The sequence below is a fragment of the Heteronotia binoei genome, chromosome 1 (assembly GCF_032191835.1).
Source record: "Heteronotia binoei isolate CCM8104 ecotype False Entrance Well chromosome 1, APGP_CSIRO_Hbin_v1, whole genome shotgun sequence".
In the NCBI taxonomy this organism is placed as follows: Eukaryota; Metazoa; Chordata; class Lepidosauria; order Squamata; family Gekkonidae; genus Heteronotia; species Heteronotia binoei.
The window spans coordinates 221,082,209-221,109,800 of record NC_083223.1 but is presented as its reverse complement, the minus strand read 5'-3'; the positions used below and the strand labels follow the sequence as shown (position 1 = coordinate 221,109,800).

Below are 27,592 nucleotides of genomic sequence, written 5' to 3'. Positions count from 1 at the left end.
TTCAGCTCCTCCAACTTCTGTGTCCCCAATTTTTTTTGCAAGAAATAATGAAATTTGAGGAACTTCTTCTGGAGGTGGATGGATTTGGGAAATATCAGATGCTGCTTTACCTGATGCTTTGTCTGCCCAGGTTGGTCATTCCCATGCACTTCCTACTGCACAATTTCATCTCCGCCTCACCATCTCATCACTGCATTATCTCAAATGTCACTGGCATTTCCAACCTTAGCCAGGATGAAATTTTCCTCACCAGCCTCCCGAGAGAGCCTGATGGGACACTAAGTTCTTGTAAAATGTTCTCTAGACCACAGTATCACTTGTTGGTAAATTCTTCCCAGGATATGGACAACACATCATCCATTCAGAGCTGCCAGCAGGGATGGGTCTACGATCACTCACAGTATGTATCAACCACAGCTACTGAGGTAAGCATTTGGTATACCCCTGTTTACAAGCCATGCTGTTTCCTTTGGGATTGTGGAGCAAGAGGATGAGCTGCCACATCCTGAGTAGGATAATAATAAATTCATTATTTATTTACAGGAGATTACTAAAAAAACATAAAGGTCCAGTTCCTTCCAAAATTTTATCTTCCACTGTTATCCCAAGGCTATCCACTGACAGGTTTTATACTCTTGCTTCATAAACCTAAGTCTTTGAAACTATGGGTGGTTTTTAGAAAACACCAATCTGATGTTGTATATTGAAACCCCTCCCAATGGGTTGGATCCAATCAGCTTTTCTGCTGGTAACAAAGGAAAGAAGGGTCCCCTCTGACAACATGAAATGTTGAAGGAGACTGTAGTAAGAAGGGGAAATAGGCAAGACTGAGTGGATCCAACTGAATGAGATCAGAGTGGAATGCCTATTTCCCTTTTGCAAGTAAAAACATTGAAACTCAGGCAGGATGAATTGCCAGCTGGAAGGGGCACTGGAATGAGTTGGGCAATTGTCCCCAACGTGTTGAATTTTTTTAAAAAACGGGATTCCTATAGAATTAACAACACAGGCTGAACTCCTGGAGTCTGGACTAATTAACACAGGCTCTTTGCATGTTACAGTTTTAAGGGAACTTTTAAAAAATGCAGATAGTAGCATTGGGCACAGAATTTGGCTTTCTAAGGAGAAAACCAAGCAAAACCCCCCCATCAGTCAAGTTTTAGTGCATGTTTGAAGGGGTGTGGGTTATGCCTGCAGAAATCACAGAAGTCAGAGATCTGCCTCGATCAAGATTATCGGTAATTGTGGACTTTAGTGCAAAACAGTTACAAAGGCAATATGCAAACTCGCTTCATTTGCACACTTTCTGTAGAAATTTAGATTTACACATTCATCATGTCTCTATAATCTATTTCACTGTTTCAAAAGCCAATATTACAAAATCTGATATGCCAACAGGATAAGTGAGTTTTCTAACATGCAATTTTGGTTTTGTCTCAATGTGCCATAAAACAGTGTATCTGAAACTGTTGACCATCTAGTATGCCAAAAAATGCACAGTGCATGGTCTGTTTATCCTTTTTGTATAATATAAAAAGCCATCCAATGACCAAAGAGGGCAGGTGCCAGTGGTGCTGTGTCCTAAGTCCCTCCTGGCCACCCCTGCCCTCTGACCCACACCAGAGACAGCCCACAAGGCCAGCATTGGGCTGGGCTCCTGCTTCCCGTGCTTGGCCCTGGCCCACCCCCTTCACCCAGCAAAAGGCTGCCCTCGCTCTTACCCCTCCCCATAGGACCACAAATGGGACCCAGGTGAATCTGGATCCCTGCTTTTATATAATACAAAATTCCAGGTCAGAACAGAATCCAGACAGCACAGAAGGGTAATTAGAAAGCTACCTCTCAACTGCTTCCTGTATTCTATAGAGCAGGGGTGGCCAACGGTAGCTCTCCAGATGTTTTTTGCCTACAACTCCCATCAGCCCCAACTCCCATCAGTCATTGGCCATGCTGGTTGGGGCTGATGGGTGTTGTAGGGGAAAAAACATCTGGAGAGCTACCGTTGGCCACCCCTGCTATAGAGAAGGAGTTGGTTGCTATTGCCAATTAAATTTCCTCTTCTTCATGGTTTCCTAGGGATGCATCCTAAAAATCTATTTAGTGCCAGCTTCTTTCTCAATCATAAGAACTAGAAAAGTTTGAATAAATGAAAGTTAAGAAATTAAACTCTCAAAACAATCAATTTCAAAAAAAGGGTATAGGAGGAAGGAAGGCGATTATGAATGAAGAGGGTTCCTATGTACTCTGGGTGCCTTGGGAATTTCAGTGCTCAGGATAGTTAAAAAGGGGAAAGTTCATGGCTACCAATCTTACTATTTTACTTATTTGACATAAGAACAACCCTGCTGGATCAGACCATCAGTCCAACATCCAGTCTCACAGTCACCAATCTGTTCTTCTGGAGGGCCAATAACAGGGCATAGAGACTGAGACCTTCCCTGATGTTACCTTCTGGCTCTGGGATTCAGAGACTGAGTGCCTCTGAATATGGAGGTTCCCCTCAGTCACCATAGGTAGTAGCCACCGCTAGACCTATTCTTCATGACTCTATCTAATCCCCTTTTAAAGCTGTTTATTCCTCTGGCCACCACTACATCTTCTGGCAGCGAATTCCACATTTTAATCACTCTCTGTGTAAAGTAGTATTTCCATTTGTCCACCCTAAATCAACTGCCCATCAGGTTCATTTGATGCCCTCAAGTTCTAGTATTTTGGGAGACAGAGAAAAAGTTCTATTTGTCAACCTTCTCCACCTCATGCATAATTTCATAAATCTCTGTATGCCCCCCTTAGTTGTCTCTTTTCTAAACGGAAAACTCCCAAACTCTTCAGCCTTTCCCCATAAGGAAGGCACTTCAAACCTCTAATCATCTTGGTTGCCCTCTTCTGTACTTTGTCCAGCTGTGTGATGTCCCTTTTGAAATACAGTGACCAGAACAGCACACAGTATTCCAAATCAGGCTGCACCATAGATCAATACAGAGGTAGTACAATATTGACTGTTTTATGTTCAACTCCTTTCCTAATAATCCCTAATACACTGGGTTGACACTTTAATTGCACTATCCACTATGACACCAAGATCTTTTCCCATTGGAGCCTCAGTGAGTTCAGACCGCATTAGCATAGATCTGCAGTGCGATTCTAAACAGAGTTACACACCTTCAATTTAATGAGAAGGGTTTAACTCTGTTTAGGATTGCATTGTCAGTTTCTTGTGCTGAGAGCCATTTTTATGAACTCAAGCGAACCCATGCCACTGCAGTAGCTATAGAAGAGCACTGTTGTCACACACTGACACAAATATAATCATGCATTTTAAAGTACGTATGGACAAGTTTATTAGTCATTAAGATACATTTTAGTTTATGACATTAATGAGCAAATGCAACAAACAACATTCACGCTGAGAAGAGATTTGAAATAGTGCTTTCTGATCAAATGTTTAAATTCTTTGTGGAGGCATGTTGAATCTTTTGTTAGATTTCCCCTCCATTTCTAATTGTGGCCTAATCTGATTCTGCTCTGTTCTCTATGCCTCTGTGGTTATATTTTGCTTTCTCAGTTGTCTTCTACTGTCTCATCCTTTGAGGAGGGGAGGGAAGATTATTTCTGGCCTGATTGATTTCACTGCACAGTTTTATTTATGTGATTATATTTGGATATGTTTTTATTGGGAAAGTGAGCTATAAATATTTTAATAAATAAATAAGAGAACATATGTCTGTTCTGCAGATGAAGGAATTAGAGCAATGCAGTAATTCAGTATCAAAAGAAGAGGCTAAGCCCTGTGCAGGGAGTGAGAGGCTTGTAACTGCACCTTTGATGCTCCTTGAGCATCTTAACAGTGATTCTGAAAGAAATGTAGGGGGTTTTATTCATGGTAAGCCATCACACTGAAAAGTGGAGATGCTAACATTCAGATAGACCCTAAAATATCTATCTAGAAGCCTAGGATTTACCTTGAATACCTCACTTTCTATGGAGGCCCAGGTCATGGCGGTTGTCAGGTCTGCCTTTTACCATCTCCAACAGGTCAGGCAGCTGATTCCTTCTCTCTCCACTCAGGATCTTGCCACATTGATCCATGCAATGGTCACCTCCAGGTTAGATTACTGCAATTCACTATATGCGGGCTTGCCTTTGAACCTGCTCTGGAAACTCCAGCTGGTGCAAAATGCGGCAGTGCGCCTGCTGCCTGCAATGCCTCTATAAGCATGTATCCAGCTGGCGCTTTGCCAGCTGCACTGGTTGCCAGTACCAGATCCAATTCAAGATAATGGTGCTAACATTTAAACCCCTTAGCAGCCTGGGACCAACATATCTTAGGGACCACCTCTTCCCCATATGTCCCAGGGAGAACTTTACACTCTCCTGGCCCAAAGAATGTCCATCTAGCCTCAACTAGGGCCAGGACTTTTTCTGTCCTGGCCTCTACCTGATAGAACAAGCTCCTACTGGAGATCTGGGCCCTGTGGAATCTGTTGCAATTCCACAGGGCCTGTAAAACTGAGCTGTTCTGCCAGGCCTTTAATTGAAGTGGTAGGCATCACTGACCATCAATATGACCTCCCTGCCACATACTGGCCCACTTAGCACTGCTTTGATCATTATCATCTATTCATTGTTCAACCAGGGACTAGGTTTTTTAAATGAATGCCATCTGAAACTGTAATTATTTAATTTTAATTGTGAATTCGTCTGTTTGATTTTATGTTTTTTGTTTTTTTCTATAATCGTTTTATCTCTGATGTGACTTGCCCTTAGCCCGTCTGGGATAAGAAATGTGAATAAATAAATTAATAAATAAAGTTCGTGACAATTAGTGTAGGTTCTTATGCCCACTATGAAATTTTCTAGATATGATTCTGTATGGCAGTGGTATCATATGTAAAGAACTACATGTAAAGAAACTGCCAGTAGTACATAAAAGATCCCTTAATATATGGACAGTTTTTATACCAGCACTGCATATTCTAGATATCAATTGATGCCATAGATATACTCATCAAAAGGAGAACAGTTACTGCACTGACTGCCTTTTGTAAAGTTTGGCTACATGAAGCTACCTATAGCCACATGATCCTCCTTACCTTTTATAATTTGCTTGTCTGCACAACCTGTACCACTAAAATGAAGGCAGCCGTTGTGACTTGCCAGGGGGCTCAATCTAGATCAATTGTCATAGTGCCAGGCAAGTAGCAAAAAACAGGAGGTTCCTTAAATCTACAGCCATGCTGGTTTATATTGGTTACAAATTGTGCAGGCCTACATTTGCCTTCCATAGTTCTCCGCAAGGAAGGTGATGATCAGCACTATAGACCAGAGGAATCAGAAGCATGGAGACACATAACATCTCTCAACTTTGACTAGAGGAAAGTTAGAGTTTGCCAGTCTAAGCTCTAATGATATTGGTTCCAATGTTTCAGTGGGACCTAGTGTGTGAGAAGAAAGGCCTAAACCAAGCTATTGCTACCTTCTTCTTTATTGGAGTTACCCTTGGATCTGTACTCTTTGGCTACTTGTCTGATAGGTGAGTGTTTGTTTATCTTCCTAACCTGATCCCCCCCCCCCCAATATTGGGGCAGATAAAACCAACAAAAGCTCATGTAATGTGACATGGTGGTGGAAAGTGCTGTCATGTTGCAGCAATTTATGGCGACCCTGCAGGGCTTTCAAGGCAAGAGACAAACAGAAGGGGTTTGCCATAGGGTTGCCAAGTCCAATTCAAGAAATATCTGGGGACTTTGGGATGGAGCCAGGAGACATTGGGAATGGAGCCATAAGCAAAGTTGTGACAACCACAATTGAACACCAAAGGAAGTTCTGGCCATCACATTTAAGGGGACCACATACCTTTTTAATGCCTTCCTTACATTAGAAATAATGAAGGATAGGGGCACCTTCTTTTGGGGCTCATAAAATTGGACCCCCTGGTCCAATCTTTTTGAAACTTGTAGAACATTTTGAGGAGACTTGTCAGATGCTATGCTGAAAATTGGGTACCTCTACCTCAAAAAACTGCCCATCCAGAGCCCCTGATACTCTGGGATTAATTCTCCATTATACCCTATGCTCCAGCAGACATCTCCCTCTGTTTCCCACCGCCTCAATGACCCTGAAGCTCTGGAGGGCCTCCAAACCCGGGGTCCCCTGCCCCCACTTGGGGATTGTGGTGAGTGAAACCTAGAGTCCCACAGAACAGAAACGTAATATAAAGCTGCAAAAAACTGTGGAAAAATAACGAAGAAGACTGAAAATTATTTCAAAAATATGTTATTAGTCAACTACCTCTTAAACAATATAATCATTAATATCACTATAAATTCCAAAAAACAAGGTAAATGTGCAAGAGAACAAGTTTACACCTTTCTTTCAGTTCATTATGTCAGTTTCAGTTCATCATGTCAATTTCAGACTTCAAGCGCTCAAGGACTGGGGAAGAATAAAGTGCCAGGGCCGACCAGATTTCAAGTGCAGATGATTTGAATTTTTCAAAGATGTTTCTTCTGTTGCAGGTGTTCTATTAAAACTTCCATCTTTTTAAAGCAATTTTAAATTCAGTGGGTTTTCACAGCCTCTAACAGTAAAGCTGCCTGTAACAGTAAGGCTTTGCCCCCCCCCCCTCGTCCCCTTCTTCGATGAGTGGGAAACGTCTCTTAGATGAAGGAAAGTGAAACAGTATTACAGGGATGCTAGAAAGGGCAGAAGTTACAGGGTAGTTCACCCCCCCCCCCCAACATGTTCCTGATGTCAGTGACCCACGGAGGAGCACCTATCTGTTCCACTTCCTGTATGTTTTCAATCAGAACAAACCGATGCTGCAGGAGATTATTGGAAACTAGGGGAAGATGTGGTAGATGGAGTGTTCTTCTCTCCTTCTTCATGTCTTGGCTGCCATCTGAGTCAATCCCCCCCCCCCCTTTCTTATCCCTAATAGATCCTCTTTGCCAATTTGGAACATACTTGGCAGATTCATTTGCAGATCTCTCCGCTTCATGTTAGGTTGCTCCTATTGCTCCCAGTCTATAGATAGGGTACTGAAGGTGAAACATTACTCCACACAAGTTATTTACAACAAAGAATGCATGTTTTTAAACTGTAGATCCTTGTTGAGGGGAGTGTGCTGGATCTCAAACGCCCTCCTTCCCTCCGTCCCAAACATTTATCTGAATGCAAATCTTAATGGTGAGAATGGTGCAGTAAAGATTAAAATATTTTTGCCTAATCCAGCAAGGCAGTTCTTATGTTTAGGTCGTTTATGAAAACTTATGAGATAGCAGTAAAGACTGCTAAAAAGGAACTGTTCACAGTCTCCATTGCATCCAAAAGCTCTTGTCCAGCACAATTATTTAGAACAGGGGTGGCCAATGGTAGCTCTCCAGATGTTTTTTGCCTACAACTCCCATCAGCCCCAGCCATTGGCCATGCTGGCTGGCGCTGATGGGTGTTGTAGGCAAAAAACATCTGGAGAGCTACTGTTGGCCATCCCAGATTTAAAGTAATGAGAACTTCTCTTACAGAGAGAACCCAAAAGTCAAGTAATTTGGCCATTCACTGTGAAGCCTTTGCAAGCTTTTTTGTGAATAAAGTCTTGTCACTCTGCCATGACCTGCCAGGAAACATTGGCCTCTGGCAGGGGACTTTTTTCACGCATGCATTGCGTGTGTGGCATGATGATGTCACTCAGAAGTGACGTCATCGTGCCAGCGACATTGCATGCCGGCTGCTCTGGATGTTTATGGGAAAACTCTATGGTTTCCCAGGACACTCTAGCAATTTGGGAGGAAAATTTTATAGTACCATAGAGTTTTCCTCCCAAATTGCTAGACCATTTGGGAAAACCATAGAGTTTTCCCAGAAACGCCCAGAGCAGCCAGTGTGCAATGTTATCAGTGCGATGATGTCACTTCCAAGTGATGTCATCACACAGGTGATGTTGGGCGGGGATACCCCCCACTGGCTCACTGCAGGCCAGCAGATTGGGAACCCCCAAAGCAGGAGAACCCCTGCCCAGCCCAGAAGCTTGGCAGCCCTATTCCAGTCCTTGATCTTTTGGGGCCTGGCCCTGGCCTGATGGAACTCTCTGTTTAGTGACATACATGCCCTACAGGACTTAGTGCAGTTTCGCAGGGCCAGCAAGACAGAGATATTCTGCCAGGCCTATGGCTGAGAACAAAAATAGTTTGACATCGAGCCTGGCCTCCTCTAACTCCTCCTCCTTCTTTATTGGGAAGGGTATAAATGGGTATACAACACCACCTATATTATTTGTGATTGCTATTGTTTTAATTTGTTTTAAATTGTATTTAATTATTATTGATTAATATATGTATTTATTGAAATGCTGTACACCAGCCTGAGCCATTGAGGGAGAACAGTCTATAAATCAAATAAATAACTAAATTGTGTTATGCTCTCAAGAAGGATAATGATAACAGTGTTCTGGTTTGATTTCCCCCCCCCTCCAGATTTGGCCGGAGGAGGATTCTTCTGCTTGCTTTTGCTGTCACGCTGTTTTTTGGAACCATGGCTGCATTTTCAGGGTCCTACCTGATGTTCATTGTCATGAGGTCACTCTGTGGGGTGGGGCTCACAGGAATATCTATCATCTCCTTGATCTTAGGTGAGAAATCCTGAACGAGAAGTGAATCCAGGAAACACTTGAGCATTCGCTCAGTGGTTGGAGGTTGTTGATATCTGCTCTTCTGCTCTTCCTACTCTCTAGTCACACATCAGCTGTCATGCACATTGCTGCATTTCAGCCTTCCTCGTACATTCAGCATCTGTTATTGTGCATTTACTGTATATGTTCATTTGTTTAAAAATGTGTTTATTGCTTCACCAAATAGGGTTTCCATTGCTATTGTGATTCCTGTGTTGTTGCACAAGTGTCACAACCATGAATCAGAGGTTATCTGTTGAAGTATCAATGGCAAGCAATACAGTTCTCCTGCCCAAAGGGTTCAGGCCATATAAAAGGGCTTTTGATTAGTTAACATGAGAATATATGAAGCGGCCGTATACTGAAACATGACTGGCCTATTAGAGTCTGTATTGTCTACTCAGACTGGCAGCAGCTCTCTAGAGTCCCAGGATGAGGTCCATCACATCACCTATTACCTGAATTCTTACAGGAAATGATGGAGATTGAACATGGGACCTCCTGCATGCCAAGCAGATACTCTACTATCGAGCCACTGCCCCCCTCCCCCGTTCTGTTGGATCAGACTTTCTTAGTCTGGTCTTTCTTAGTTGAGCTTCTTGTTTGACACAGCAGCTGCCCTGGAGGACCAACAAAGAGGCCAAGAGCTTCCCCTGATGTTGCCTCCTAGCATTGGGTTTCAGAGGTTTACTGATTCTGGATGTGAAGATTCCCGTTAGCCTCCATGCCTGGTAGCCACTGATGACCTATCCTCCAAGAATCTTTCTAGCCCATGTCAAAAGCCATCTATTTCTGTAGCCATCACTGTGTTCCCTGGCAGTGAATCCCTCAATTTAATTAATGGTTCAGTAAAGAAGTATTTCCTTTTGCGCATCATGTATCTTTTGTTATTGGCGGGCGTGAGGCGGCCAGTAGGGAGGGGGACTCGAGATGAGTGCATAGGCGGGAGCCGTGGGAGCACCAGCCACGAAGTAAAACAATTCACTGTATAGGGTATATGAAAGGTACCATAGGTTTACCAGTAACTGCCTCGGCTTATACTCGAGTCAATAAGTTTTCCCAGATTTTTGGGGTAAAATTAAAAGCCTCGGCTTATATTCAGGTCGGCTTATACTCGAGTATAAGCCGACTTTCCAACTGGGTTTTGCCAGTTCACAAAGTAAAATCCAGTTGGAAAGTGGATTGAAAGCGCATTATTCAGTGTGTGTGACTGCAGCCACTTTCTTTGCTGTAGTTGACAATCGAACTGACAGTTACTGGCTGTCTCACATAAAGGCTGAATTGAATCCCAAACGTGTATGCTGTTATCTTTCAGCTGTAGAGTGGACAGACATCAAGCATCGCACCTTCTGTGGCACCATCAGTGGCATCTCCTGGTCTGTTGGATACATAGTCTTGGCACTGCTGGCCTATCTGATCCGAAGCTGGCAGTGGCTCCTGCTAGCTGTTACTTCTCCCTGCCTCCTCAGTATTGTCATTTGGTGGTGAGTGGACATGGAACTCTTTTAAACTTCAATACCCACCATGAACTTCAGACATTTTCATATATTGCCAACCCCACGTTGTCAAGTTCATCCTCTCTCAGTCTTTCCCAGCTTCTTCTTTTTTATACTCCTTGCCCTTCCTGGTCAGTGAACTGAGTTCAAAAATAAAATCTGGCTTTAATGTCTTTGTTACATATTGTAGCAAATGCATTATTTATAAGAAGTCTGAACAATATTTTTTGTCTATTTGATATTTGTATACTGAAGAAGAATCTCTTGAAATGGGACTACATCCAGATTTCTGTCTTTGCGATTCATTCTGCTGGGTCATTTCTCACTCATAATCTTTGAACTGTATTTATTTCTTCTTCTAGAAGTATTGCAATAATCAGTTTAATGTTTACTTGGTGGCAAAGGCATACTTGTTGCCATATGATTAGTTCATTTAAATATTAATTCATTCATTTATATGCCAACTTTCCCCCCAACGGGGACTTAAAGTGGCTCACATCATTCTCCTCTCCTTCATGTTATCTCCTGTGAGGTAAGTTAGTCTGTGAGTGTGTGTCAAGTCCCAGGTCATTCAACACACTTCCATAGCTTAGTGGAGATTTGAACCTAGATCTCCCATGTTCTAGTCTGATACTTCAACCACTATACTACACTTAAAATTGGCTATTTCCAGAAGCAATATCAAACACTACAGAACCCAAAGCCATCTGGGTGTACAAGTGCCTGGCACTTCTAAAAGCTGTGGTGCAGCTGGAATGCCCAGAGAAATCTGCACATGAAAGATGTGCATGTTTCAGATGCACATTCTTCTGGCAAATGTTAATGCGTAAACTGCCCAGTGTACAATAATCAAACTTTCTTTTTCTGTCCCTGACCAGGTGGCTCCCCGAATCTGCCCGGTGGCTTCTCACGAAGAAGGAGGTGGAGTCAGCACACTCCTACCTTTCTAGATGTGCCAAAGTCAATGGCAAGAAGGACTTCCACTCCAAGATAAGCATGGAAGTGAGTGAATACCTAAAAATAATCCAGTTTGAAGGCTGGAGGAAGAGCAACCTCTAAGCAAGGAAGGGGGTGCTATTTAGGTGACTCATGAGGAGCCAGGTGCAGTGATCATGAAAAAATACTAGTAATGCTATAATTAATAGGCACTGGCCTGGGAATGAAAACTGGCTGTGTTATAACAAGCCCCTTGCTTTGCAGTCCTAATGAAGGCACTAATGAAGCAATCCTACATATTCCAGAAAAGCAGGTAGTAGTGAATAGGTAAAGTACTCACTTTTTCATCTGTCAGGAGAGCTGTAGAACTCACAGTGCTATCCTAAGGGGCAGCCAAATGGGCTAAGGGAGTGGACTGACCCAAACACGGGTGTATCACCAAGTAAGGTGTAACACTGGAGGGACCAATGAGAGGGACTGGTCTGCCCTGTTGAGCTCACTAGGGGCTGCCTTTGTTGGTATTAAGCACTGAAAACAGGCCACCACCACTGTTTGTCTTCTGCCACTCAAAGCAATGCTGGCAATAGGGAGCGCTGGAAGGGCTGGGTGGATCCCAGCAATCTCAGGCTACTTTGGATATGCAAACAAGAGGCTGGAGCAAAAGAGAGCCACCGAGTATGGACTTTATAGGAATCTGTTTGCAAAACAGGATTAGGGTCATGGCCACTGTGTGTTTCAGGATTCCAGCTGACCTCTTGCCAAAAACAGTGACTATAACAAGAAACACTGCTAAAGGTGTTGTGCCTCCTGTTTCTCATCCTGAGGGCCAGTGTTCTCAGAGCTAAGAGCACTCACCCTATGTGCACCATATGGATGTCTGGTTCCTTCCACAACCTCTGGCATCTTAATCATAAGGCCTGGAAGCTCTGAAAGGATTCTCTTTCTTCAGATGTCCTTTACCAGCAGCAATGAACCCACAAACTGATGATGTGGAATATCTACTGTTCACAGAACGTGGGAATTCCTATCTCTGAAGTTGTTGTTGCCCCATCCACTTTTCAAGGGGACAAAACAAATGTCAAAAACAGGACAGAAAACTTCGGGGAGGGGGATTGGAAAAGCCTTAAATTTTGCCCACAGGAGTTCCAGCTGCCAACACCAGCATCTCCCTGTGTTGGCTGTCTCAGTGCAATATAGGGCTCCACAGGGGCATTCGACTGCAGAGGGCAGTGAAGCAGCTCATGGCTTCTTTTCCCCTCAAGCCCTTGCCCATGCACCTACGGCCAAGCTCCAGCCACACTGTTGGGGGTTGGTTCCTGCCACCAGCCTGCCCTGCAGGTGGAGTCTCCCGGACATGGGATTGTGGATGGGGAAGTGGTATGTTGGGGTGGTGGTGAACCCCATGGAATGGTGGAAAGATAATGGGCTATGCTCATCCTCTGGCTGCCACGCCGCCACCCTCCAAGGCTGCCAGGAGATGCATCACCCCAACTGGTGACTTGGGTGCCAAAATGTCTCCTGCATCCTACATGTTCCCATATTCTCATGCTCAATGTGCCCCCTGACATCCTAAGAACATAAAAAGAGCCCTGCTGGATCAGGTGGCAATGATCCAAGGAGGGGCTGTCTGACAGATGGAGCTCACTGATGCATGCCTCATATCACCAGACACAGTACCTTCTCCGCCATTGCTGTGCTACCCAGGCAGAGTGCTGGCAGTAGGCGAATGTGTCAGATGGTTACTGAGGAGAGAGAGGCAGAAAGGGGCACCATGCCAGGACAGGCATCTGGGCCCTGTGGAGAGAGGGGGTTGCATTCAGTATAGTCACGGGTATTTGGCCCTATGTGTTCCAGATGCCCTTGGATCCCACCCACTCCTTACCTACCCCGTTTTCACAGCTGGCTCCCCTGCATGTGCAGCCTCCTCCTGCTGGCTGGTGCTCATTGTGGGAATGGCGGAGGGGCCCAGCAACAGAGCTCAGATCAGCAAGTCTTGCTCGTTGTGGTTTACCTGATTTAAGTTTCTCATAATTACTCTTTCTTTAAATTTTGCTCATTTCCTCTGCTTCTAGCATAACTATATCCTGTACACACAGAGCTGGTGGTGACATTCCTGAATCAATGATTAATTATCATTTATCGAGACTGGAGGCTTAAGTATTGTTTTCTCTTTAGTCAAAACCATTGCTCATTGATCTGATTTTTATTACCTTAATTTTGAAATTGCTCTGCTAATTATAATACATTTTGTTACATGATCAATTGTTTTGACTGCAAGAGGACCTCTCCCTCCTTCAGGAACAAGAATTGATAATTAGCAATTGATTCATGAATGCCATGGCCACAGGCAATGACTAATACGCTTTTCCTATATTAACATATGTTGAGAAGAGCAGGAACATTGGAAGAGAAGGCAGCACTTGCAAAGTGTTGCTCAGCTGTTGCAGCATATGTATGTGTATAAGTGTGTTATTTGTACAGCATGTTATGTATGAATATTGTGGGTAGGTAGTGTGAATGTGTGTTTGAAGCAGGCAGTGGCAAACCACCTCTGAATGTCTCTTGCTTTGAAAACTCTATGGGGCCTCCATAAATCGGCTGTAATTTGACAACACTTTCCACCACAATCACCATTAAAAGTAGCTAGCCACATTATGTACATAGAATTTGCATGTTCAGAAATGGTGTGCTACCTAAATACCAGTTCCTGGGAACTGCAACAAGTGAGAGAGGCAATACTCCCTCTAAGCTGAGGAGACTTGTGAGCAAAAATTCTACTTTATGAGCTACCGGCATTAAAGTTGTGAGCTACTGCATAAATTATTTTGCTCTGGGGCCATCCTTCATGAGCTAGGACAAAAATATGTGAGCCAGACCCTAAAAATCTGTGATCTTGCTCACACTAACTCAGCTTAGAGGGAACACTGAGGGAGGGGCTTTTTGCCTAGATTAGGGGTATGGGTGGTCAGTATATCCCAAGCTTCATGGAGGCTTGGTACCCACACCAGTCTGAGAAATAGATCTTAACTCTATTATCCAGTTTGGTGTAGTGGTTAAGTGTGCAGAGAGCCAGTTTGGTGTAGTGGTTAAGTGTGCGGATTCTTATCTGGGAGAACCGGGTTTGATTCCCCCCTCCTCCACTTGCACCTGCTAGCATGGCCTTGGGTCAGCCATAGCTCTGGCAGAGGTTGTCCTTGAAAGGGCAACTGCTGTGAGAGCCCTCTCCAGCCCCACCCACCTCACAGGGTGTCTGTTGTGGGGGAGGAAGGTAAAGGAGATTGTGAGCCGCTCTGAGACTCTTCGGAGTGGAGGGCAGGATATAAATCCAATATCATCATCATCATCATCATCATCATCATCATCATCATCATCATCATCATCATCATCATCATCATCATCATCTTCTTCTTCTTCTTCTTCTTCTTCTTCTTCTTCTTCTTCTTCTTCTTCTTCTTCTTCTTCTTCTTCTTCTTCTTCTTCTTCTTCTTCCCCTTCTCCTCCTCCTCCTCCTCTTTGCTTGCAATAAATAGCACACCAGCAACAACAAACTGAGATCAAAGTAGCCTTTATTCCTGGCAAGATACTGTGGCAATGCCTCCTGTGGGCTTTCCGGGGAAGGAGTTCACTTCACTCTTCCCCTCCAGGGCATGCTTCCCTCCTTCACCTACCCCACTGTGTGCCTAACCACTGCCTTTAATGCCTCCCCAACATCCAGACTTGCTCCCACACTCCAAGCCTCAACCCACCCCAGCTCTAAACAAGGCTGAGAGCACATTCTCTCCTCTGATAGCTGCCAGTGTTGCCATCCAGCCTCGCTCAACTGTGTTGGTGTCAGGCCAGACCCTTCCCACCAACAGAATGGCTGACTGGCCTTTGAGGCTGTGTCCACCCAGCTGCCCTTGAGGTCTTGGTGCCATCTTCTCCGTCTCTTCTCCCTGCTGAAAGTGCATCCCCCAACCTGGATCTTCCCTGCTAAGTGGCTTCCTGGAACTTCTGTTTGGCCATTGCTGAAACAAGACTCTGGATTGGACTGAACTTTGGCTGATGCTGATCAAGCAGGACTGTTATTGTCAAGTCTGATGTTTCAATAACGAGACCTTCTTGATAAAAGTTTCTAGTTTATTGTAACATGTTGCAGGACTTGTAGACAAAGATTTAGAGACTGGCGAGCATATACAAAGAGCAAACATTTAAGGTACAAATCATGGAATTCCTTAGGGTGGGACACTCTATGCGGGGCACATTCACACATTGTTGTTACTTTATCGTTCTCAGGCCTGGCTGGCCTTGGGCACTTCCTTAGCACCGATTATCTCTGAGAAGGCACAGTAATCTTGTTCCCATATTCGAGTTGCAAAGCATGGCTACATAACAAAGGAAGGGAGGGGGGAACGGAGAGCTGGAGCTAGCAGCATCTGAATACAGTATGGTTTTTACCCAGGAGTCATTTCCTGAACCAAAGTTTGGGACTAGACTAATAAGGCATAAAGCAGACTTGACAGTTATGTTTTATGTTCTCATGGGAAAGTTCATAGTTGGTATTGCACACATTCATATCCACAGGGATTCATGTTGGCTCTCTATTTGTGGATCTACATCAGGGAGTTTTGTCACAGCAATGTAAATGCTAGGTTTGTATACTGATTTCCTTGCCTGGGGAAATAGTTAGGATCATCTGTAATGTTGGGATGGGATCTAGTCTTCATAAAGTGGCGCACAAGACTCTGAGAGGTATTTTCTCTCTGCTGCACCATTGGCTGCAATTTTAGGTCCTGCAGAAGACAGCGATTACAGATGAGTCATGGAACTACTTCTACTGGCACTTGCTGAAGACGTCTAAGCTGAGGAAGATTACACTTTGTTCCACTATTGTATGGTATGGGCTCTGAAATATGATTAGAGGACTGTAATTATTTCCAGCATTTCTAAGAGAAGGAAGCCAGATCATCTCTCAGAAGCTGTTACATCTAATTGCAGGGGGAATTAGAATGCAAATTTATGTATTTATTTTTATCAGGATGGACTTTCTTATATATAGGTGTATCTATGTATATGTGTGTTGCTGTGGGCAAGCTAGATACAAAGGGGCAACTCCATTTGTTTATCATCTCCCTTGTTCTCATGTACAAAAGAGGTCATTTTTTATATCCAGCATAGCATGCAAGCCAAGGCAATTCCATATTTCTGTTGTCATATCATTTTTTTCAGTGCTGATTTATTGTGATTTGTAAAACCTTCATCACAATTGCAGTACATTCCTTTGGGTATGAACCGATTTTGGTGTTATTGTCTCCCTTGGGGTTGTGGAGGAGATGTCAGTGACATTTTTGGTATATCTATGTGATCCTTTCACTCCAGCTGTTTAAAGCTATAGCAATACTTCTCTTCCATTGCCACCACCATTAACAGAAAGCATCTGTTTCCAGAGATGATTCCTTTTTTCTACAGCTAGTATGGAGGGTAGGAAACCTAGTCCATGTCACTATATACATACATCAGCCAAGCTTGACCTTGCTTTGTAGCAACCAGAAATTAGTGGTAGCTGCTGGGACTGCAGAGGGTTTCCTTCCCTTTCAAAGGGCTTCTTTCCTCTTTTCAAGAGGATTAGATAATATACTAATCACCAATGAACAAAGCTAGTGCTAGTATTTTTAAAGAGTAAGTGGGGTGAGTGGAGGCATTTGTGAATTTCCTGCATTGTGCAGGGGATTGGACTAGATGGCCCTGGAGGTCCCTTCCATGATTCTATTAATTTTTTTTAAGAATAGCCTTTGAACAGACAGAGATTTCCACAGGGATTTCTATCCTCAAAATAGTTCCCTTCTCCTTCTGCAGCCCAAATACCCCCTGAAATGCTATACCTGGGATAAAGGGAACTCCAAGGAACAGCATGAGAAAGAAATTGGAGGTCTGTGATGGTAGAAGGCAAATGGATGAAATTCACCTCTCGATTTCATTGGTGGAAATCTTTCTGCCTTAAGGCTCAACTAGACAATACATATGACCAGGACTTTTTTTGGTAGAAAAAAAAACCAGCAGGAACTCTTTTGCATATTAAGCCACACACCCTGGTGTCACCATCATTTCATGCAGGGGTTTTTGTAGAAAAAGCCCAGCAGGAACTTATTTGCATATTAGGCCACACCCCCGCCACCAAGCTAGCCCAAACTGCATTCCTGTGTGTTCCTGCTTAAAAAAACCCTTTGCATATGACACAAGTTGGGTTGGAGTGGGGCTAGCCTGACTTCTGTCACATGTAACATAAAGGAACAAATGTTCCCAAATGTTGCAGAGGTGGAGTCAGCTCACAAGCATAGCATGGGAAGAGGAGGAGCTTCAGACTTTCCTCTCCAACGGGTTTTCAAGCTGCAGTGGGGGGACACCACATGCTGTGGCCACTACACCTGGAGCCCCACAGTGGAACAAACAGTCCCCTCCACTGCTGAATCTATCCCTGCAGCACTTGGGAATATTATTTTGCTGGTGTTAGATGTGATGCAAGTCAGGATGGGGGATTCCCTGACCAAACTCATGTCATACACATCATCTCATGAACCTCTTACTGTCATCTTACTCTGGTTTCAGTCCACATCATGGCTAGTATGTATGTCTTCTTGTTTGCAGCCACTGGCCATTTAACCAATGATGCTCATTTAACCAATGATCATCTACCTATCAGTGCCCATTCAACAAGCAGCTTTAGCCCCATGGCACAGAGTGGTAAGCTGCAGTACTGCAGTCCAAGCTCTGCTCACGACCTGAGTTCAATTCCAGTGGAAGCTGGGTTCAGGTAGTTCAAGGTTGACTCAGCCTTCCATCCTTCCAAGGTTGGCAAAATGAGCACCCAGCTTGCTGGGGGTTAAGTGTAACTGGGGAAGGCAATGGCAAACCACCCCGTAAAAAGTCTGCTGTGAAAACGTTGTGATGCAACATCACCCCAGAGTTAGAAACGACTGGTGCTAGAACAGGGGACTACCTTAACCTTTAAACATTATTATCTTTTCATTTGATTTGATTAATGGTTGCTGACCTTCTGTTTGCTTTGCAGGTTTGGTGTATCATTCACATACTACGGCATCACCCTAAATATCAGTGGTTTCAGCCTGGATCCGTATGTGACACAGTTTATGTTTGGGGCCATTGAGATCCCTGCCAAAGTGTGCGTCTATTTTGTCTTAGATCGCATTGGGCGCAGGCACTGTCAGGCATGGACTCTGATTGTGACTGGATTCCTTATTGCACTAAACGCATCCATACCTGCAGGTGGGAGGTTCATTTGCCAGCTTTGTAGCCTTGTTAGCCATTTAATCCAAGCTTCATCTGATGTCCCATTTTCTTTGCAGGAGAAGGAAAAAGGAAAAAAAATCAGTGTAAATCTGAAAGGAATACAGTCTTGCAACCAGCTATATACCTGCAGAGAATCAGTAGAACTTGAACAGGTGTAATTTGGTTGAAGGACTGAAGCCTTAAAATATATGCAACCATAAAAATTTCCTGAAGGGGGAAAAATAGCCTCATAACAAATTGATCAGCTAAGAATCAACAGCTTTGTGCCAACGTTATGCTGAACCCTCCCTGAGACTCTTACTTAAATGACTAAGTTTCAAGGTTATGGTACTTACCTTTAAGGTCCTTAACAGTCAGGGACCTGCATATCTTTGGGGCCGTTTCTCCTGGTATGCCGCTTGAAAAGCACTACACTCACATGATAAGAACCTCCTGGTAGTCCCCGGCCTGAGAGATATCCAGCTGTCCTCAACCAGGGCCAGGGTGTTTTCTGCCCTGCCCCCAGCCTGGTGGAACTCTCTGCTGAATAACATCTGTGCCCCATGGGACATAATGCAGTTCTGTAGGGCACATAAGGCAGAAATGTTCTGCCAGGTGTTTGGTTGAGGACAGCAATGGCTCCATTCAGTTGCCACTCCTGTCTCTCCCCCAGCCTCTCTCCCACTGGGCAGTGGCATACTCTGGGCAGTTTATCATCATCTATTGGTTACATATATTGTTGTTTTAAGCTGTAAATTAAATTATGTTCTTGAAAATTGTAAACTTGTAAATGGCTTTGATGTACACCACCCGGAGCTCTATTTATAGGGGAGGGCAGTTTAAACATGTACGTAAATAAATAAATAAATAAAATAACATATGGGGTATTTTTAGTTTAAAGTTTATTCACAATCTAAGGCAGCATTTAAAATGGTAAAATCATACAAAATTAAAACTGAATGACTATAAAATCATAGATAAAAAAGCAAAAAACATTGTGAAACTACAAATATAACAAAACATGACAAACAGATTGGCAAAGGCATTTAGCCATTTCCTGGCATCCAAGAGCCCCATGGCACATAGTGGTAAAGCTGCAGTACTGCAGTCAGAGCCATCTGCTCATGACCTGAGTTTGATCCCAGTGGAAGCTGGTTCACGTAGCCAGCTCCAGGTTGACTCGGCCTTCCATCCTTCCAAGGTTGGTAAAATGAGTACCCAGTTTGCTGGGGGGAAAAGTGTAGATGACTGGGGAAGGCAATGGCAAACCACCCCGTAAAAAGTCTGCCATGAAAACGTTGTGAAAGCAACATCACCCCAGAGTAAAAAATGACTAGTGCTTGCACAGGGGACTACCTTTACCTTTACATCTGGCATCCAGACTTCAGAGGCCAGATCTACTGCCACAGTTTTCAATGGTTAGTAGAGCTGGTGTTTGGAGAAAGGCAGCCAGGTCTGTCAGATTGAAAACAGTGGTGGTAGACCTGGCATCTGGGCTCAGCTGCAAGGTCTACCTATATACCTGCAAGGTCTACCTATATTGATTCCAAAACTGACTGGGGAAGGGGGGACAGATTTCAGGCTATAAATTTTAAAAATCCTGAAATTTCAGGGATGCCTTTGCCATTTTACTTATCCCTGAGCCAAAATAAAACAGCAAAATTTGGATACAATTTTGTTGCAGAAATATTCATATGCACATCCCTAACTAAGGCTGTGAATACAGCCTAGTCATCATCCCTCATTGTTTCCCCTTCATGTCCTTCTCACTCCCTTTTATTTGAATGTTCCACTCTCTCTTCTATTCCTCCTTTCTGTCTGTTGAGTGAGAGAAGAATCCCAAGACTCACCTCAACCAGATCTTTGAATAACTGCTGAACTGGGATATATTTAAAAGTTTAACTTTACCTCTCCACTAGGTTGAATAGAGAATTAGGATTCTTATCTCACTGTAACTGTGAGTCTATGATTCCTCACCCACTACAGGTGTTACCAAGTTTAGTATACCTAGCGAAGGATCTCTGTATAACAGGAGTCATGGTTCCTGTCAGGCCAGAAATCCTCTTGTTATCTTTGCTACCAGTGGGCTTTGGAAACAAAAGCAGAAATATTTTGATTACAACTCTGCTACCAATTGCTAGGATTGTAATTGCTTCTAAATGGGGAGATAAAAGCCCACCTTCTTTAACATCCTGGCAAAATAAGGTGTGGGAATGTTTGTTCATTGCAAAATTACTAGTTGGCATCTCATGACTAACTCACAAAATTATCAAGAAAAATTTACAGCAGTATGGTTTCCAGTAGTGTCATATTTGACTCAGCAAAATGTGGTCCCTAATAAGACTTATTGTCGGAACTTGCTATTTTTCTAATGTATGTCATTCTATATTTGTATCTTCTCTGTAGCAAATGTGTATTTGTCTTTGGTTTAATGCAGTGTCATGTTGGATTGGTGTATATTATAAATAAAGATTATTTCAAAAATAAAAAGTGAATAAATACTTATAACAATTTAAATAATTATATTCTCCTCTGTACTTCCTAAATTTCATAATCTCTTGACCTTTTTCTTTAAAAACCAAACCCCAACTGTCCCTGTGTCCTTGTAGCATCTGTAGAAGTAGGCTCTGGTACATGAAGACTGATGCTGGAATAAAATGTTAGTCTGTAAGGTTTATTGTACTGATATTTTTAAAACATCTTTAAAAACATAGGAAAAAGAACAAGAGGAAAAACTAAATATTTTTTTAAAAGAAAAGGAAAAAAATGTCAATAAATATAATATGCAGAGTCTCAGAAACTAATTGAATAAGGATTGCCTATTTTGCCAAAACAATGGCAAAATAGGGCAATTCTTGAAGTGTATACCTACTCGTTGGATCTTAAGTTGAGATTTATTCAGCAAAAAATTATGCTTAGGATACTCTGGACACCACAGCAACTCTTCAGCAAAGGACTGAGTAAAGTGACAGTAAACTGAGTAAAGTTTTAACTTATAGGGTACATCTCTTAAACATATGTTTTGGGCATGTCCAATTATTCATTTTTTCTGGGAAGAAGTTATTGCTCATATCAGTTTTGTATTAGAATGTTAATTGATTTTTGAGGATGCTTATATACTTTTAAACTATCTGCTCATCTCTTGGAGGCTAACTAATTGTCAACAAAAATGGACCCTCTGTGCCCTTACTGCAGCTAAAAGACTCATATTGCATCATTGGAAAGATAAGAGCCCACTTCCGGTAAATCAGTGAACTGAAGACCTTAGAACTCTATTAACATTTGAACACATGACATATAGACGGCAACTGCATATAGACTTATGAGTAGTTAACCACTACTGTTTGTTATATTTTTGACCTGTCTTTATGTATCTTTTTTTTCTTGTACTGACACTGGGTATCATATTTTTTTCTTTCCTTTGTCAGTGCATGGACATGTCCGATCTGCTGTGGCCATATTGGGGAAGGGTTTCTCTGAAGCTTCTTTCACTACAGTCTTCCTATACACAGCTGAACTTTACCCCACTGTACTCAGGTAAGGACCTCAGCCACTTAATGAAATCAACAACCCACATACTGAAAAACGATGGGGACAGAAGGAAACTAAATCCACTTTTTTTCAGTTACCGTCTCTTTTCATGCTACATTTTGTAATATAGTGCATGTGGAGATTTGTGAATTCAAAAGAACCTGATATACAGACTGATATAATGTTATTACAATATGCAAATGCAGATTTTAAAGAAAAAAACGCAGAAAGATTTCCTTGATGGGATGAGTTGGGGAAATGGTTACTGCTGCTGTGGGGTTAAGGCAGGAAAAATGCAAAGAGATCTGCCATGTGGTAGCCCCATTGCCACTGTGCTGTATTGGTAGCGGCAGCAGCAACAGGAAAACCATACAAACCCGTCTCTGTGAGAAACATTGATAATGCAATATGAATATACTATTTTAAGTTCCCCCTTTCTTTGGTGCCAAGAAGTTCAGGATACATCCATTTTCTTTTGGAGGAGTGAACTCTGGATATAACTTTATGAAAAACCTGTTTATTTACATGTCTTCCACCTTCCAAATCTAATCTTTTCTCAACATGGAAAAAATCAAATTAATTTTCTTCGCAATATTTCAGCCAAACCAGGTAAATGTTTTTAATGCGGCTTCCAAGGGAGTTTGATGCATTTCTAAATATCTTCCAGGTAGCTTGGAACACAAAGGTTTTAAGGGCTTCTTGAAACAGATAATTGCCCAGTTGATGGTCCCCCTGAGCTACCATGACAAGTTATAATTTTAAAAAGTACCGTACTTCTGATGTTCAGAACACATAACATACATTATCACAGTAGTTCTTACAACAATCCAGGGCAATAGTATTACCCTGCATTGCAGGTGGGAGACTAGGAGAGAATGGCTTACCTAAGGCTACCTCTTAATGAGTTTATGGCAACATGAAAGTTAAACCATTGTACCTCCTGGATCACAGCTTGTTACCTTTCTTAAACACTGTTCTACACCAGCTCAAGTTATCAAGGTCAATGAAGAAGGTCATTCCTCCACAACTCTGTGACAGAGGAAACAAAGTCATGATAGGAAAAACACTACAAATCCAGTGTCATAGAATCATAGAATTATAGAGTTGGAATGGACCTCCAGGGTCATGTAGTCCAACCCCCTGTACAGTGCAGGAATTTCACAAATACTTTCCCCCACCACCACATACATATCCCCAGTGACCCCTGCTCCATGCCCAGAAGTTGGCAAAAACCTTGCCAAACTGGGCTGGAGAAAAATTGCTGTAAGAAAGAGCCATGAGAACTAAGTACTGATGTAGCCCTCCTTCTCATGATCTTCATCATTTGACTACCAGCCAACCTTTGAGAGATGGCCGCAAACTCTGATTCATATACACTGGAAGCCACTCTGGCCATTGTAGGGGGAGATCTTGGAACTACCATCAAGCTATTAAATACGTAAGAAGCAGTGTTTCCTCTAAGCTGAGTTAGCGTGAGCTAGCTCACAGATTTTTTTGCCTCCAGCTCACACATTTTTGTCTTAGCTCAGGAAGGATGACCCCAGAGCACACTAATTTATGCAGCAACTCACACTTTTAATGCCAGTAACTCATAAATTAGAATGTTTGCTCATAAGATTCTGCAGCTTAGAGGGAACATTGGTAAGAAGGCCAAGTTCAAACCACTCGTACGTGTGACTTCAAAGGAGGAAGCTTTTGTAGCATAGTAATGTTGGTCCCTCTTCTCTTGGCAGGCAAAGTGGCATTGGCTGCTGTTCATTTGTGGCACGGATTGCCAGCTCCTTAGCTCCTATGGTCATATTATTGGATGATACCTGGAGATACCTCCCACCTATGATATTCAGTACAGTGGCAGGGTTGTCTGGAATGGCGGCCTTTCTGCTAACAGAAACAACCAACAGACAATTGCCAGAAACTATTGAAGATGTGGAAGATGACAGGTGAGTAGCTGAGTCAGGTGATACAAGGGTTCCTGGAATTTAAAGTAAGGTATATCTTTATTGCTATTCTTTTTCACTACTGGAGGATAACCATATCTATTGGATAAAATAGACAAAATTATATTTACCATTCTCTTTTTGAATCTCTAAACAGTGCATTTCCATGGTCAGTTTAGTTGCTTATATGAATTTTCTCATTGCCATTTCTTCAATTGCTGACTTCAGCTGAAGACTCTTCATATTTTTGCACATGCATGGTTCACTTGTGGACAGAGTCAAACTGAATCTATGCACAAACTGGTTGATAAATACTTTCTCCAGTAAACTAGAACTAGAAGGAATCATAAGCCCGGCTGTCCCCAAGCCCTACTAAAACTGATCCCTAAAGACAATAAGCAACTGACTCAGAATAAGATACAATTAAGATAATAGAACCCTATAGTTGGAAGGGACCTCCAGGGTCATCTAGTCCAACCCCCTGCACAATGCAGGAAATGCACAAGTATCTCCCCTGTGCACACTCACATGCACAGTGACACCTGCTCCATACCCAGAAGATGGCAAAAAGAAAAAAAAAATCTATTCAGAATCCCTGGCAAAACTGGCCTGGAGAAAAATTGCTGCCTGACCCAAAAGTGGTGAACCAGCATTTTCCTGGGCCACAAGAACGAAGCACTGGTGCAACCCTTCCTGCCCTCCTTCTCATGATCTGCCTACATTCACAGAATCGGCATTGCTGTCAGATGGCCGTCTAGCCACCTCCACCACCTCCCAAGGAAGCCTGTTCCACTGAGGAACTGCTCTGTCAGGAAGTTTTTCCTAATGTTTAGTCAAAAAAAATTTCTGATTGAATTTCCACCCGTTGCTTCTTATCCAAGCTTGTGGGGCAACAGAAAAAAAAACTTTGCACCATTCTCTATATGACAGCCCTTAAAGTACTTGAAGACAGTGATCATATCACCTCTCAGTCGTCTCCTCCAAGATGGCTTGGCAATGAAAATGTTCAAATACTGTGAAAGTTACATGGCCTTGGTCCAAAAAAGTTTTAACTATTCTGCTGAGAATGTTCCATGAGAGACTGTACAATGGCTGTTCACGCAGGTGTGACCTATTCCAAAGGCATATTTGTCTAAGCAAACAGTGAACTTCAGAATGGCTGCCAGGTCTTTAGAATAAAGGTATATGAAAGATGGATTCACAATACTCAACAGCCTATTCTTCTCTGCCTCACCATCAGTACACTCAATCTGTCCTCAGTTCCATTTGGTATCCATCTGTTGAAATTCATGTTTACACAGGCAGGACTGGTATGTCCCAGTAGGACAGGTACATGGCCACCTGGTCACAAGGGTGGGTTGCACTTGCAACCCACCTCTCAGCTGCTCTTCACCACCTATCAGGAGTGCTGTGGGCGGGCAGCGGTAGGGGAGCCAGGGCACCATGGATGGTAGGTGCACTTGGAGGCGCTCAGAGCCACCTCCCTTGCCACAGAAGACTTCTGTGGCAATGGAGGGCAGGCTCTGAGTGCCTCTGAATGCACGTACCACCCCACTGTCCCTGCTTAGCCTTCCTGAGACTCTGCTTTTGGCAGAAGCACAGACCCAGCAGGAAGGCTGAGAGGGAGCAGCATGGCGATGGGTGCGCTTCGAGGCACTTGAGCCTGCTCTCCCTTACTGTGCTGCCCTACTGCCACCACACTTGCCCTTGTCACCACAGGTGTTGAGGGGGATCAGGGGCTTAGGGCATCAAAAGCCCTGGCTCTGTGCACAGGGGCCTAGCTTGTGTAGAACCAACAAGTATTCACCCAGTCCATCCAGTCTTCCCTGAGGATGCAGATCACACTCCCCATGGGTAAACAAAAATGAAATCTATTTCATGAAAGGTCTGCTGGGTCACAGCAAACTCAGTCTTCCACTGAATAGACACTGTAAATGTCTGCATAGAAATTGTCTATCATTTACATAATTTTTTAAATCTTGGAGCAGAAATTGGATTTTCATTTTGGTACACAATATTATGTCATAAGTGGGTAAGCTTAAAGAACCAAAGCTAAATGCTTAGAAACATCTCCTTCAGACCTTTCAGTTACCACACTAAGTTTGGTTCTCTTTTCATTCTTTTCTTCAGAAATAAAAATATCCTGAGGACCAAAACATCCCCAGAAAGTATGTTTACAGAACTTGCTCTTGGGCCTATAAGTCCAATTAGCACAGATGTTCCTCTTTGTCAACAAGAGGAAGCCAACAGTGACTGTGACATGAAGTTGCCTCCTAAGAACAAATTGCTAGCAAATGGAATTGATACTTCTGGGTGTTAGTAAATTCTGGATATAATAATGGAACCACACTCACTGCACTTATTATGCAATATCAAAGTTGTGTTGATATTACATCATTGTATGACTTTTATTTTTAAATCTTCACTTTTGAAATTTACTATTTGTGCATGCAGCAGAATAAAGCATTTGGATTTCATGATGTCTTGTAGAACATTTTTTGTATGTGGTATTATTATTTATTAAATTAAATTTCTAGGCTGCCTTCCCCTGTAAACAGGGCTCGATGCACTGTACATCAAGACAAGACACAATAATAAATTAAATGCACAATTACAAGCAGTATGCACAGCAGTGTTGTAACTACAGAGACCAGGTCTCCTGCTAATCCCTCTGTCCTGGCCCCTGTTCCCTGCCATCACTCAACAGGGTAGCAGATTTAAAATGGGGGTGGGGTGGAATTTGGCATCACACCAATACATTGGTTAAACCATAGAACCTAGAGCAGTGTGCTGCTATGCTGACATCACTTCCAATTTGGCTGTAAGTGCTGTAAGTGCTGTTGTGTTGTTGGTATGATGCTTATCAGGTGGGCTCTGCCCCTCACAGTCTCCCACAGGATGCCAGTGCTGGGCAACTGGGCTAGCAACCTTAGCTGTAACAGTCTCAGGAACTAGAGACCTGTGCCTTCTCTCGACTGCCTTTGCTATGTTGCTTATTTGCTTAACAGGCTTCTGCATTAGCTTGGTTTGTAAATTTGGCTTTCCATGGCACCAATCAGTTCAATTACAGAGTAAAAATGTATGCTGACTAATTGCACCAGTGGAGAAGCTGGTAAGGAAATCCTCCCAACTCTTCAGAAAAGGCTTCCCCCATCCCAAATCCTAGACAGGAAAGAAAAATGTGCTGGGAGTCAGAAAGAGCTAGGTTGTTTTCAGCTATAGCCCCTTTGACATTTTTATATAAAGGACACAGGAAGAGTTAAGCTCAAAGTGGACAAGCTGTAAACAGAAATTGTTTTCTCATTCTTTTGCACAGTCTACATTTTCCCCTGGATCTTCCAAAGCTTTGTAAATAAATTATTCCTAATTAAGTTTGGAAATATCTAATTCTTGTGTCATTTTCACTACATAGTAATGCCAACAAATCCATGCCACAGGCCTATGCATAGTTATGCCAACAAAACCCTTCTGTTTTTTGAAAAAAGAGAATAGCACCAAGAACCTGATCAAGCATTACTACACATAGACCTTCCACAAATATGCAACGTATCTCTGAGATTAACTTTGAGAACAAAGCAAGTAGACACACTAAATGAAAAAAGAACATTAGAGGCAGGCAGGCCTGCAGTTGTCAAAGAGCTGCAGCACATGCTCAAGATTATATAAACAGAATTTACAATCAAGAAAGTACCTCTTAAAGAAAGTCTCTTTAGTACAACAAAACTGTACAATTCACCACAGATACGTTATGAACTTCCTTC

The 27,592-nt window shown here is 42.9% G+C and overlaps 1 protein-coding gene across 1 annotated transcript; it reads left to right on the top strand.

The window, feature by feature from the left end:
• On the top strand, positions 1-26,206 carry LOC132587351 (solute carrier family 22 member 7-like). The gene is made up of 10 exons (XM_060259631.1): positions 1-425; positions 5,430-5,533; positions 8,472-8,626; positions 9,981-10,149; positions 11,040-11,163; positions 15,867-15,973; positions 18,146-18,360; positions 21,792-21,900; positions 23,628-23,834; positions 25,962-26,206. The coding sequence occupies exons 1-10, from the start codon at positions 48-50 to the stop codon at positions 26,149-26,151; spliced, it is 1,758 nt and encodes a 585-aa protein (XP_060115614.1). The 5' UTR covers positions 1-47; the 3' UTR covers positions 26,152-26,206.
• Positions 26,207-27,592: the final 1,386 nt, after the last annotated feature.